Source organism: Formica exsecta, unplaced genomic scaffold, assembly GCF_003651465.1.
Source record: "Formica exsecta isolate Colony F162 unplaced genomic scaffold, ASM365146v1 scaffold308, whole genome shotgun sequence".
Classification (NCBI taxonomy): domain Eukaryota; kingdom Metazoa; phylum Arthropoda; class Insecta; order Hymenoptera; family Formicidae; genus Formica; species Formica exsecta.
This window is the reverse complement of record NW_021850337.1, coordinates 324658-340546: the sequence shown is the minus strand read 5'-3', so window position 1 is coordinate 340546 and position 15889 is coordinate 324658. Positions and strand designations below refer to the sequence as shown.

The 15889-nt window shown below is 34.8% G+C and overlaps 1 protein-coding gene across 1 annotated transcript in view; it reads right to left on the bottom strand.

Moving 5' to 3' along the window:
• LOC115237770 (calmodulin-like) overlaps nt 1-15889 on the bottom strand; it is a 54356-nt gene that overhangs the window by 5380 nt on the left and 33087 nt on the right. The window contains exon 4 of the mRNA XM_029811034.1: nt 9943-10058. Within this exon, the coding sequence (XP_029666894.1) occupies nt 9943-10058 (116 nt within the window). The remainder of the gene's footprint in view (nt 1-9942; nt 10059-15889) is intronic.

Sequence of the window (15889 nt, the reverse complement as noted above, 5' to 3'; positions counted from 1 at the left end):
TAAAGTATATATAAACAGTTTTATAATATATAAAGATATAAAAAATGTATAATCTCTATATTAATTTTTTTAATTTGTAAATTTCATAAAACATATGTACATATTTCATACATATTTCGTAGAAAAATCGGTACAATATCGAAGAATCATCTTACGGTATGTCAGGAATATAACCACACTGTATCTTTATGCCTATACATGTAACGCGATAACGCGAACTAAAATGAAGAAGAATATTTTCGCAGTGCGGCACAAAGTTAACACGACAGATAGGCAGATATTTGTCACTTTCCTCGGTGGAAATTATCGAAGTGGTTCCGCTTCCGACGAATGTCAGAAGAAAAAGTGCCGTCTTGCCAAGGAAATGTAGAATGAAACATAGAAGTTTGGAAAAAAATCTTACGAGGTGAAATAGATTTAACAATAAGTGATGTTTCTTATTGCCGTTCTCGTCAGAATTTCAGAGGACTATTCCGATTATAAATACATGTAACACCATAGCATCAGCTGTCGGGTGAGAGTAATTGCAATTGGACAATCGTTAAAGCAATTAGTAAATCATTTAGTCCAGTGACTACTCGATTGTTCCGACTAATTGATGTAAGGCTTGTTTACGTCGTACCATTCTCTCAACACTGTGCATTAACACATTAACAGTCTTCAAAATTTATCTATTTAATTATCGGAATTAATTTATTCTAGTTATAATTATTAATTTAATTAATTATGGTTATCAGTTTTATCATTGATTGCAAAGCTTGAATTGCTTTACCGAAAACTATAATTTAAATATATATTTTCCCATATATTTAACGACAAAAATCAATATTTTTATTTGCGCTAAGAAAGTAACGAATGTTGATGATGCATATCGTATACACTTTTAAATTTCTCGTATAAACAAAATTTTTTGTATAGATTTACGACACCGATTACCATATCTCGATGTTAGGGACGTACTATTTGCTTTTTCTCTTATCGGTTCGTTCTAGATCTAGACTTATACATCGGGAAGGATTATGTGAAAATAAATCTTTCCCTTTACCCTAGTAACATTGCCTGTCCGATAAGAGTCGAAGAAGAATATCACGCAATTAACCGTTCATTAGCATGCTAATACAAACTGAGAAATCTCTCTTAATCTTTTCCCGGAAATGCAATGTAAAACTGCTCCCGCAGCACCTCGCCGGCGTTATTAAATTTTCTCAGAATACGTTTTATTTGTCTTCGTTTTGGAAGTTATCCACGTCAAGTATTTGATCTTTCGCTGGAATACGTCAGCATTTACGTTCCTGTTATATAATTCATGAGATTTTAAAGCTTGAATTATGGCAATTTCGAACGATTATAGATTGCACGTAGCTTCGTAGCATTTCTATCACGGGTGTGAACATTTCGGAATAGATGTATGCGGTTGTTTTTTCAATATCGTACAAAAGAAACTTTGGCATTATAGTCGCAACATTCACGTTTTCGCGGTTTAACAATCGAACTTCTGTGAAAATAGCTACTACGCGCGAATCTTCAATGACTCTCTCTTGTACTTTGCAATTCGATATTGCCTGCAGCAGATACACTCGATTGCTATTGTTTGTTTTTGCACGTTTGTATTTGTTCGCGGCTATATATTGTTTTTCTCGCTGCTTTTATCTTGGCGGTCATGTCACGCTGTTCGTAAACTGTTAGTAAACTGTTTCGCTTTTTTGTTTGCCTCAAGGGAATTGTTGTTGCGAATTTTTGAGCCATTCCATGCCATGCATATTTTTTTTTATCTCGTATTCTCGACTTCTTTATGTTATGAAAATGGTTTTATCCTTTTATTCACAATTTGGTAGGTTCTTCCCGAAACAATTAAATTGATAGCACAATAGATAGCTACAATTTATGTATTTCCAGATAAATGGCTCTTGTGAAAATCATTGTTTTGATATAAGATAAATCTCTTGGAAACACACAACATTGTTTGAATATTAGATTTCATCAGATCTTGACTTCGACGTTATTCCAGAATGTAATCTCGTATCTTTCTCTTTCTCACATGAGAGAACTTCCCTTTTCTCTTCTCACGTCATAAATCTTACTATCTATCCGCCATACCCTTCGGTAGGTTGCGGTTGAATCGCCCATCCCCTTTTTACAGTTGCCTTCGAGTTACTCTTCCATTCTGACCGCTTGTTTTCCACCCTTTATACCTTTCTCTCCTTCATTTTCCTCCTCTCATTCTCGCTTCACATCTTTTATCCGAGATATGACACAATCTGGCGGTGTGACAGTGGTAGTTGAATCGCGGAGATTAAAATATCGACTTTGTAACTACAATATGTCGCGTTTGACCCCAATGTCCCGATCGTTAAACACTCTAGCAAGCTATGCAGTTTAAAGAGCTGAAAGAGCTACAGGGAATTGCATTTCGTTCTTAGCAAATTCTATACGAATGTGGAATACATTTTCAAATAATGACATTTCAGAAAATTTCGAAAATCGTTGCAATATTTTTTAAAACCTTGAGGATAAAATAATTTAATATAAATTCATATATATTACTAATAGTATATTACTAATTCGTATATTACGAATAGCACTGCCTCTTTTTTAAAATAAAGTTTGCTAACAATAAGTAAAATACTCGAAAATTATCTGAGAGATAATTTCTTTTTATAAAAACAATATTATATATGCAATAACTCAATAGAAATTGATGGCTACAGAACTTCAATTGGTGTATACAGTACACAGTATATCTTTGTATAAAAGAGTATAAAGCAAGCTAAAGAAAAGAAAGGTTCCCTGATCCTGTATTTATTGTAAAATTGCGAAATATTGCAATAATCCTGTGCCATCAAATTGTCAATAAAACAAATTTAAACTTGGATACGTTTCATTGTATATCCAATAATAGGGTACACATATGCGCGTGTTTAAGGGAAAACTTGAACGAACGATTTACATAATTCGCATAGATAAGAGAAAACGACGCAGTCACGGAGACAGACATTATCTGAATGTATGTTGAGACAGCATGAAAGAATTCACGGCGAAAAATCAGAAGACAATTTTGAACAATAAAGAGCTCCTATGGGAAGGAATTTAATAAAAAAAATTCTACATAATAGCTTTAGAAATGACAGATAACAAACGGAACCAACGGAAACGCGGGAATTTAATGAAGGGTAATTAGGTTGTCTGAAAATAAATTTGATAAGACGACTAGTATAAAGATTCACAGAAATATAAAAAGAATCATAAATTATACTGTACGAGAACTTATTTTTATTTGTATATGTATTTATACTTTTATTTTATTAGAGAAAATCTCTCATCTCACATTTCTTTTTCCGTCTCTGGAAATTTTCAATTTTTTAAATGTTGCCCTGAAAATGATATAGCTAACGAATATTTGCACGACTCAAGTTTCCGTTAACTATACTTTTACTCAAGTTAAGTATACTTTTTATTCAAACTTCATTAAAATAAATAAATTTTATTATAATTCTATAAAACATTTTATGAGACGTTAAATATATTAATATAGAAATTAACTTAGTTACAATAGTTGATTGATTATGCACATTGTTAAATTTATACAATGGTATATTATTTTTTATCAAGATTATCAAAATCGCGAAATTCTTCGATCTTTACGCAAACGCCTCGAATGCATCATTTCGTTAATAAAAAATGAGAATGTAAGAGAGCGATTTGCATATCTCTGAGGGAATAACATCGAAAAATAACATCGACACGGCGAGGATTCGCCGAGTAAGTAGACAAGTGACAAAGAAATAGCTCGGAGAAACGTCGGCAGACAATCCGAAAGAATAATCATGCAAGAGGAGAGAGAAGCTTTGACAGAAGTCCTCCGCAAAGCAGACGTCATTAGAATGTATTGTGGCGTAACAATTTGACGCACTTGTTTCCACCACCCAGTGGCTACCCAGCTCGTCTAGGTGGGATTTTCTTTTCTCTCTTTTTCTCGCTTTTTTATCACTCTGATGCTATCACATCGATTACAACTATATAAATGCACTTTTCGAAGATCGACAGAATTTATTAATTGACGCTAATCAAACGTGTGTTATTTTAGTTTTATCAATCTTTAATCTTAATTGTATACAAAAAAATGTTAAAAAACATTCTGAAGGAAAGACCACCAGTTTGAGGACTAAAACATCCTAGAAGAATATTTTATTTATTTTATTGTAAAAATCGATTGAAAAATTTGCCAATTATTTTATTCGACGTTATAAACGTAAAATATCATATACGAACGTATGCAGAGTAAAATCAAAGAGGGGGAATAGATTCTAAATGAATTATTTTTATTACATCGGAAAAATAGCAAATGCCAAGTCTTTTTATATAATCGAAAAGATATTAAAATATATATTATGATGAATATATGTATACTGACAATGAGAGTATGTGAGCAAACAAGAGTGCGATTTTTTTTTGGTGTTAGAATTCAGAAGATGCGTACATCATGGCATACAAATACAAAACAAAATGTTTGTTAGAATTTAATTAGTATTCGGTCCGACTCACTCAAGAGCGGTACATCAAAGAAAGTTTTAAATGAATTTGATTTTGTGTTTTCATTTCGTTTGTTCGTTGTTCGCTCGCTTACAAGTATATACAAGCGTATACGCATTTTTTAAAGTCCAGTAGGACTCGAGTACAGATAGAGGCGCGAGAACAAAAGAAGTCCAGACAACCGTAACAAAATTGATTTTAACTGCAAGAATGTTTCAATCTTTTATTTTTAAATTTCCTTCAATAATACAGATAAAAGTTAAATTATAATAACACAAAAGAAAATTACATTATAAAATGATCACTACTCTAATATAACAAAATGTGAAAATTATATAAGATTATATTTTAATTATTGAGCACTTCCATATTTTTAAGAATATATTTTTTTATGCTTTATTTTTTTGCATTCCTCAGGCATGTCATTAATTCAATATGGCTAAAGTGCAGCTAAAACAAAGCGTGGTTAAAAAAAGAATAAATTTATGTTTCCACAGACAGATTCACATTTAAACGTGTAACAATTAATCTTTCGCTAATCATCCACATGGGATGAACATCCGAGATAAATAAAGATTCTTTTGCGTAAAAGAATTAAACCCACCGGACCCAAAGGTGAAAAATGCCGAGAGAAAAAGAGGAAAAAGGGAGAGAAGAAGGAGGATACTCAGCATAAGATCGAGATCTGCTCTTTGTCGACACAGCGAAAACGAGGACGAATCTCGACTGACTGGACGAAACACGTTTTCGGTCGCGGGATCCAGTTCACAAGGATGTTGGTCTCAGGGATAGTAAGAAATGGAAAAATGTGTGACCGGATTGCGAATAAGCGCGATGAATGGAGCATGAATGCCGGGACGAGAATTTGTTGGACAAAACGTTGTTCTTCAAATGCGACATATATCTTCCACCGAAGAAAGGTTCGAAAAGAAGACGTTGTCGGAAATGAGACGAACATGGCGAATGTTTAGACCCAGACTGTATACAGTTAATGGAGAGCTCCAACGTTCTTTTAGACGAAACCTGCAGTACTTTTAGCGCGGCCTTTTACCAAACTGCTGGAGCTCGAAGATATATTCGCGTAGGAAGCTCGCAGCAACGCTCGAAATAAAGTGCGCGTTAAAAGGAGGCGATCCGAGAGGGAAATCGGCGCTGTTCGTTTTTACTCTATATATTAGATTACCGGTTGCACAGCATCGTTTCCCTGTTTGATGAGAAAAAGCGCAGTCGTTTATATCTCTTTCTCTTTCTGTCATGAGAACGGAGAACTTTTCAAGGCAAATATACGGATAGAGAAGAAATTAGTTGAAAGTGGATTAATTAAGCCGCTTCGAGACTGCTATGCATATTTACCTACCGAAATCGTCGATGCGGTTTGACCGCGATTTTTTCGCTTTCTTCGTCACGAGTCGATCCAAAGTACTAATTAGTAACGTAGAATATTCAGTGAGAATATGGTCTTAGACCGGAATAGTCGGTTAACTGAACAGGAGTAAATGTTGTGCATGCAACGAGCATATTGTTAAGACATCGAGTTCCGTATTCTAACCGGTTTTATACTTCGTTTTGATTCTGCCGTTTCGATTCTGTGTTCAGCCATCCGGATAAGTTTACAATCTTTGCGTATTTCCGAGATAGAAGCTGCACGATGCAACTGGGTCGCTGCGAGGTCCTTTCATGCGAGGTCCTTTCATTGTCAGTCAAGATAAACCTGAGCCAAGGCGCGGTATTAAGCAATGCAACGTGCAAAACTCCCGAAATCTCGACAATCTAATTTTAGATGCGTAAATTATCACACATATATTTGGCATTTCGTTTAATAGGAAGTCTAAATAATTTTGATTTGATCTCTGGATATTTACTTTGTATAACGTAATCTCTTTTCATTAACATTCTTCTGAATAATGTATCATCGTATCAGCTCGCGATACGCAACGCAAATTGCGAAACACATAAACAGATGTGATTACTGTAGATTTAATCAGGGATCCAATTTCAATTAAATATCATCCGTGAAAATAAAATCTCTTAACTTCTCTTTAGATGTCGTTGTAAATCGAATTGTATCGGTTATTTGAGCACCTTGACGAGAAACTCATTTATTCCCGAAAGCGATATCGCGTTCAAATGCGGTCTTTAATCGAGATAAAATTCAGAGAATCGATGGTTTCCAAAAAAGCGACGTAATCTCGTTGGTTTGATCTACTCCGTGATTGCATCACGTGCGAAATGCGAGAGACAAAAGTTTTTTTCTTCTACTTCTTCTCGTCCCATCTTCTTCTTCTTTACGAAGAAACTCGCAAATATTTATCGAGGGGAATTCTGCCCGCGGGAAAAAGCAGAAGGACGTAACGATCGAAGAAGAATCTAAAGTAAATCTCGCGAATCGTTATCCTCCATTTCTACGTGACTTTGCGAAGCGTATAGAATGCTCATTTGCCTACGTGACAGAAAGTTCAATGTATAATAATCGGGATCAGCTGACGCTTGTTTCCACTTGGCCACTTAATCTTAATAAGCCTTCTAAGATTTAGCGACTTTAATGGAATTATTATAATCGCTTTTACTCGAGGAGACGAGCGAATCAGAATTACTTTATCCTTATAACTTTCGCTGTCATTCCCGCTTCAAATCAAAAGAATCTTGTCGAAAACGTCACGAAATTCGCGCATTTCGAAACCGCAAGATCTGTTCGATTGAAAAATCTGTCAAAAATGTCTTGAAATTTACTCGCGTAGAATGAAATCCGCGGATTTTATTCAACCGAAAAATCTGACTAAACCGTCTTGAGATCTATCGATATAAATTGAAATATAAAATCCCGGATACGTTCAACTGATAAAAAGAAAAAAAACTCCTTTCGCAAAACGACTATGTGGCCATATATTACATTCTACGGTTGTTGTACGATTTACGATACTTATACGACTTTTCTCGGAGTTTCTCGATTCGGTTAGAATGCCGAAACACGCTCGTCTTCGAAAAGGCGTGGTCGGCGTGAATTAGATTCAGTATTCCGTAAAATCAAGCGTTGTACGTTCTTCACGGGAATAGGACCTGGCGGTGACTACAGCCAACCGATCTGGTCAGGTAATCCGAACAAATACCAATGGTACTTGTAAAGGGACCGTACACCGATCGAGTGCACTTCTGGTAAAGTCGACACTCCGTGTTTTCCATCGCCCCGTCGGGGGCTACCTCCTCACCATCTTTTCAAGACAAGATATCCGTTCGCGTATATATATCTTTACGAACCTATCTCTTTACGAACTTTTCTACCTTAGATTTATCTTCTTCATTGGAAAACTTTTACAGACTTTCGATAAATTCAATCCGCGTCTTTAGATATTTTTTAAGTATCTATTTTTCTCGTAGAAGGAAGACTATTTGTCTATTTTTCGTGGGTATGTTTATTAAACTATTCAATCTCGTTAAAAATATCGCGAAATCTTGTGCGTTTAACGCGAGGCTTTTATACAATCAGTTTTAATCGTAACTAATGACTTTATGCGATCGAATCGCAGAATGCATTCTTCTTGCAACAACAGCTTAGAAAGCCGTGTTGGATTAAATGGAGTATTTTGTGCTGATCCCGATTCATCCATAGTTTAACGTAAAGCAAAAGGTACAAGGTGCGACGGATAGTTGCATTATTTATAGAAGAATATCTTTGTTCATAACGAGCAGTAAAACGTAAAGCTTTATGATCCTTTCATCTTTGAGCGTTTTGCACCCATAAAGGCAGCATATAAACCCGATTAAATATTTCCCGATTAAATCGATATTATCAAGATTGGATGAAGTGGATCCTAAATTTATCAATTATCTAACTTTTCAAAAATTTTTTAAAATTCTTTGTACAGCTTTTTCGCCAAAGATCTATTCTGATTACTTTTTTATTTCATTATAATTAATTTATTTCATCCACTCTGATGTACGGTACATGAAATATATACGCTGCTGAGAAATTTGAGAAATAAAATAAGTTAGAAGATCTTCCGCCTCCTCACACATCTTCTTTCGGTAACAAACGAAATTTCTTAAAATAATACTACGTTACGTGCCATGGTTACGTGCAATTTAAGCAGTGCAAATATTGTATGCAATTTCTACTGGAAATATTTATTGAGTCTTTTATTCGCAATATATACATGTATATGTACATTTAATTCGTGCCGCTTTCACGGCGTTTGCATTTCGCGTACAGGGATAACGGGCAAAGATTTTCTTTATTTCGTGCCTCGCATCCTCCACCACGTTATCAGTTTAAATAACCGCATTATACACACATAGCCGCGGGTATCATGGGGTCGATGTCGTTGAACGCTTTATACATTTTTCACGTTCCTGGTAAACGTGTCGGAAATTTCGATGAGGGGTGAGCAACGCAAGATCGAAATTTATTTTATTACGGAGAGATTGAGAATTGCACTCTCCGGCAATCCCATTGAGCTCAGAGTTTCAAGTTTTCTGATCCCTATTTCATGATTATCTCGCGAATAAAATTTTTCGTATAAATCCGATATATATAATTTATTTGGCCATTTATTTATTTAATATTTATTTATTATTCCCTATATGGGACAAGTTCTCGCAAGCGTCTTAATAAGAATATGTACAATTCATATCCAAAGTAATAAGACCGTATCAATATTATTGTAATGATAAAATAAAAAAATGTCAATAAAGAGAAGACAAAAAAAGCTGTTTAAGAAATTGTAATAATTAAATGACTTTGAAATAAAAGATATAATTATAAAATAATCATGAGCATTCAAGATTTAAGGAGTTTTAATGTACGTAAAGCCCGTCCTATAAATGGACCGTAGTTAATCGAGAAAGTTATTTGAAGACCGCGATTCTGTTATTTCTATTAAAAATATCAAGCTTTATAAACTCTCAGAAAAAGAGTGATGATAAGGACTGATCAAACGCCATTCAACCATAAAACATTCGCGTAGCGGAAAACTTATTAATATGATGTATAAAGTATGCATAGAACACTCAAGTATTCACAGTGCATGTCGCTTGGCCATTACAAACTTTTGCATTCCGTGAACAATGTCATATCCGCCAGAACGTAATTTGCAAACTAGCTATCGTCTTATCTCAATCTCCCGCAAAAGAAGCAGACTCTATCATCCCGTGAGAGGATGTTGGAGCAAATCCTCTCACTTGCCTCCTATAAAGAAGTTGACCGAAAACGATCCCGATAATCCGATTCGATCGAAAATTGCCTAGTCCGCGAGAAAATACTCCACGGTCGACATTAGCGTGCTTCACTTACGTAAAGCCACAGCTACAATTTATCTAACAATTGCGTGGATCAATCCAAGATGAAAAAGCAGCTGGGCACGCAATACGAAGATTCAAATGCAACAAACGATGGAAAATTACGTTTATTATACTTACTCGAAAGGCGTCTCGCAATTCTTGCTCTTCTTGATCCTGATCCGAGGGAGCAGCCGTGTTTGCACCGATGTTGCTTACGATCTCGACGAATTCTTCAAAACTGACGTTTCCGTCACCTAAAAAAGATTATCATGATAAAGTTATTTCAAAATCATTACGTGTGATAAAAATTAATATTTTATTATATGCATAAAATCGTTGCTTAATCTACTTTGTATGTGTTGTTTTAATTATTTATAGCTAAAGTAATAATAAACATAATATAAATATAAAAATACAATTTATATAAATATCAAAAGTAAACAACTAAATCTTCAAGTAAAATAAAAAATTACGATAAAGATATTATATTTTTTCAAAGATAATAAAATTTAAAAATAATATGGTAGATTTGAAAATGCCAATTCCAGAGATAATAAAACTATGGAAAGAATTTAATATTTTCTAATAATTATTTTTTTAAATCCATATAATCCATATAAAATTCTTCAAAATAAATAATAATAATAATAATAAATTTCACATTTAATTAAATTCGCAATTTAATTGTGCATGTAAAATACAGAAAGCTCTGATTGCATAGGAAGAGAAGATTTCATTCTTCGTCATTTAAATGCAGGGCCAACATTTTCGAGTTCCCAAGAGAACTAGAAATCTTTTGATTAAAGAAATTAAATCATTCTTAATTAGACTCTCGGTTTTTCTTGAAATTCCTTTTAGTTTCTTCCTCAGCGGTAAAGAAACTGATCCAATAGAAACTATATAATTGTATATTTTGTTGTTTTCCCTTTCACTAGTTCCGCTAGTGTTAAATATAGCCATCCTATCGGGTTGTGTTACACATTTATCGGGCAATCCACGTCGATCCGAATACGAGAGATTTTCTTGGTATTCCGATAAAATAGCGACGTAAATACTTTCCATTCTTGCAACCACTTTTATATTGCTACGCGCGCCGTAATAAAAAAAAAGCACACGGCAATCTTTACACAAAGGCATAAGGTGAGCGGGAGTGCAAAAATGAACGAACTTTATACCTCGTGATTCAGAATAATGTCCTTGAATGCAAAATTTCTTGCGTGAAAAGCCACGACTTCTTCTTCGTCGCTTTTAAGAGACCACTCTTTATATACTTAAACAGATTTTTAATGCGTTGTTTCGGGCGAACGTTTAATTACGGTTACGATCTTTTTTCTCTCGCGTAATACTTGTCATTAGTATAAGTTTGCCTAAAAAGAGCCATCGTAATTCTTTCATCTACGATGTCGGTTTAATGAATGTAAAAACTTTTGCTTTCTTCATCGTTATCTTAAAAATAATTTAAAATACATCTCGACAGTCGCAATATTAAAACAATGAGTTACGAATAAAAAGTAATATATAAACAAAAAAAAAATAATATTTTTAACAGAAAGTAGAAACCAAAATATTTTTTGTAAAGTAAAAGCATGGGAAAATAGTATCCATTTTGCATTATACATTTCATGTAAAAAATTTTTTTATTACAGAATTTTCACTTGTGTTTTTGAAAGTATTTGCTTGTAGATATGATCGCGATATTAGAACAGATAATGATATTAATATCGTAATACACACACACACACACACACACAAGCATATATAAAAAATAATTATATAATTCACATATTTTTCATTTCATCAAGTATTTTCTTTCACTTCTGCAAACATTTTTTTTAATAAATAAATGTATTCATATGTATTGTTTGCTTTATTTTATTCAAATCACACAATATTTTTCGTTCTGTTATTTGAACGGTAGAGAAAAGGCAAAATAAAAATATGCGAATACGCAAACAAGTAATCGGGTGGAAAGCGACAATCGTATCGATTGTGGCTCAGAAAAATCGAATTGGCGGATGACGTTCGCGAATATCTAGGGGGAACTAAATCACAATCGCGTGCGAACAAAACCTCCGCCCGTCGTCTGCATCGAGAATCCGCTCGGACGATTCGATTGGCACCGGCTAATTTGCATAATTTGACCGCCGTTTAAATAAACGCGCGATGTACAGTTTACAATCCATTTCGGTTCTGTCAGCCATCTCCAAACAAGTTAATTTCTGTGCAGCTGCAGATGGATTCGCGTTAGCCGCGTCACATGATTGTGCCCACAATGATGAACGTATTGTATTGTAATTACAAATCCATATCGTATAGAATTAACCAAGAAAAAGATTACAACTTTTACAAAAATTAGAACTCAATTTTATTCAGATGCCAATATTATCATATTCAAAAATTATTTATAATTTAATATTATTATATGTAGATATAAATTAAAATCGTATTTCAAAAGAGTGATTAAATATACAATATTAAGAAAGTTTGTGTGGTAATGTAATTTCGATATATTACTGCTTTTTTTAGTGACTTTAAAATAGAGTATTTTATCTTGCTTTAATTTCTTTTATTTTGAGAAAATTAATGACATTGACACAAACATCTCTTTTAAACTAAAATTTTTATACAAGATGATAAATATATGTGTGTGTTGCAATTAATTCAGTAATGTACAGAGAAAAAAAGAATACTCTCGTAATGGATAAATTAATAAATTTTACTGCAACTATTTTTTGTTATCTTCTGAAATTCATTAATCTTGTTCTTGTAATTTAATTATGAAATTTGTTCATTATCTAGTAAATAAAAATTCAGTATTAAATGTTTAAACATAGTTTTAAATTAAGTATGGTCATCATAAATGTCTCACAATCAGTATCTACATTGAGATTTTTAGATACCGGATGATTTTGCAACTTTCTTCCCATTCTGAATTTTTGTTTTGTAGTTCTGTAAAGTTATCGCTGCCGAGTACAATTCTATCCTATACTATGGTCCATAAGTTCAATCAGAACGTTTAATATCCGCCCATTAGTTATGTTTGATTCGAAGGAAATATAAGATGCAACACTAAATTTCCATTCTATATAGTCACAAGAAGATTGAAAGGCGAGCCTTATTCTGATATACAATACACTTAACAAATGTTTCCAAATTTATAAAAAAAATGTAATAATACAAGTTCTCAATTGTGACTAATATTTTTTCCTTTCACTTTCCATCTATCTATTTATATTGCGCCTTCTTGGTTTGTAAATCCAGCAAAACCTCAAAAATGCAGTACCAGATATTATCTGCCAATTTCTCTATGTATTTGTGAATCGATTATTTACTGACTGATTTTTGTGGAAGGAATTTCAAATCTTTCTTATACTTGCAGATGATTCTGACATATGTAATTTTCAAAAATGCGCCCGTTTCGCTCCTATTTGCTTAAATATACAATACAGAAATGTGTCGCGGAGGAAACACGCGCAAATGTCGTGTGTGCATCGGACAGCCTCTCGTAACAATTTCCGATAAAGATCTACAAAATCGAGGAAGCGATCGTGCGCATCTCGGCGCGTGTCTCTTAAAATCCAAGTACTCATTTGCAGCGAGCGCGAGAGAAGCGACACGTATCCCCGGATTTCCAGCTGCAGTCGACGGCGTCGTAGCCTAAGCGGATTTTAGCCAGGGATAACCGTCGGTGTAAACGGGATTTAGCGGACGATAATGCCGAGAAGAGCGTTGCCTTGGGATTCCGCGACGCGCGTATCATACACATCGACTCTATAAAAGCCCTCTTCCTCTTCCGCATGTTGCATGCGAATCACACGCTTGCATGTACATGCGACAGCACGCACGCAACGTGCGCGCGTGGATGCGGAACGTATGAGATAGTTGGCGAGTGCTTGCACGACTGTTTGAAAACGCGTAAACGCAGCTACGCGATACGTTTCTACGCGGAGAATGAGGACATAAAGTGTATTATAGTGTCGGCAAAATATAAAGTATATTACTCCCGCTATTTTGCAAATTCGCCGGCAATAATATCTCGCGCACGAACGAAGATACGCGTTGAGATGCGCGAAGACAGTTTACGATGCACGTCGAATCGCGTGAAACGTGACTATTCCGCTTTTTGTTTTTTACCGCTTCCTCGTGCGTTGTTTCATTTATGTTATTTAAGTTGACATCTTCATTTGCATTGCGGAATAAGATGTTCAACCTTCAGCGAGCGTTGTAAATTTTGTTATGCTTTTGGTATCATAGAAACTATGCGACACGTGCAAAATTTTTAAGGAAATCATATTGCTCAACTTCAAATTTTTAAAAATTATTACAGCAACATTTTATACTACGAAAAATGGTCAAGAATTATGCCTAACGTTTCACACCAACAGTACGATGTATGTTTTTCAAAAGTTGCGTATATCTTATGTGTAATAATTATTATGTATAATTATCCAGAATGAAAGTGGGTGGGGATATTTAATCGCCGCGAGAGATTATCCTGTCCGCAGAATCTCACTCTAGAATTAATCAATAGCGATTACCATCATTGATCTGTTCTACATAATTCCCGGTCCCATTTCCAGATAACCCATAGAACCGGCAAGGGTAAGTGTCAGTGTAGATGATATATATACATAGACATAGAACAAGACTTGTGTGTAGCCCTCGGGCATTTTCTGATAGCGTGGATTCGTCGCGTGTATTATACCCCCCCATGTATTACATGCCCTACGTACGTACGTATGCGCGAGCATACAAATCGACTGCGTGTTACGATACCGGGCCCGGCCGGGATTCCGGATGAATTCCATAGACGTAACTCGAGGGGATAGGAGGGGGAGGGATCAGGAGATAGGAATCGTGCCAGCCTCTGTGCGCCTTGGAGAGGTGCCTCTCGGCGGATCAATCGGGTGTAATCCGATAAGAAGGCCGCGATATTGGCATATTACGAATGTCACGGTCACGTGTCCGGCATAGTCGAAAACGCTTTGGCTTCAGTTTTTCACCACCGTATCGCGTACACGGGATATCGTCGCGCAACATGGGGGGAGGGGGGAAAAAGCGCGAATTAGCTTCGTTTCGCAAGAGCCCGCTCTCATGTATCCAATTGCATCTATCATTTTTTTCTTGCTTTTCTTTTTCCCTTTTTTTCTTTTTATTTTTCCCCCTACCAATCCGCGCAGTCGTTAAAATTCTCATTAAATTCGCGCTCGGATATAGCGATCACTTTACGTAAATCGTATGACAGCTGCCTCTCTTGTGTCCGTCCTAACAGAAGCACATGTTACATAACGAGCAATATTGCGCGACGACGGTAAATCCAAGTTTTCTTTTAAAAAAGATAATATTTTATAGCTGAAGCTTCTCGTTTAGAGGCGCGTCAGATGAGGGCCGGTTGTTCCAACTTCTTGGTAGATTTACCCGTCAATCAGCCATTAGATAAATATCAATATTTGTTGTTTCATCTATTGGTAAAGTTTACCTATGGGTTAAATTGTTATTACCAAGAGGTAATTTTACTCTGTACTCCAACCACCGAGTAAGGTCTCTATTTAGCAGGTAAAGTGAAGATCTTTGGTTATGTTTCACATATTACCGAGAACATTGTGACAATTATGTTCTGTTTTACTTACGGACATGGCTTTAAATGTATATGCAGAACTTTTTGAACATGAGGACGAGGAAGATTATGACGATATATTAATTTTGATTCGCAAACCATATACTGTCCGACCACGGCCAGATCTTTTAAATATATATGATGAAAACGAATTTATTGCACGATTTAGATTGTGTAAAGAAACAGTTCTTAGAATAGTTGATCTTATTCGTGATAAAATACAAACAAAAACAATGAGGTAAGTACAATTAATAAAATAAAGTGGTAGAATATTTATTATTATAATTTTATTATAATATAATTAATGTGTGATTAATTATAATATAATAAACTTATATCACTTTTTTTGTTTTTTGGGAACAATGCTATAACACCATTACATCAGTTATTATTGACGTTTCTACGATAGCCACCTATCAGTTAGTGTGATTTTCCCAAGAAGTCGGAACAACCGGCCCTGAATAATTA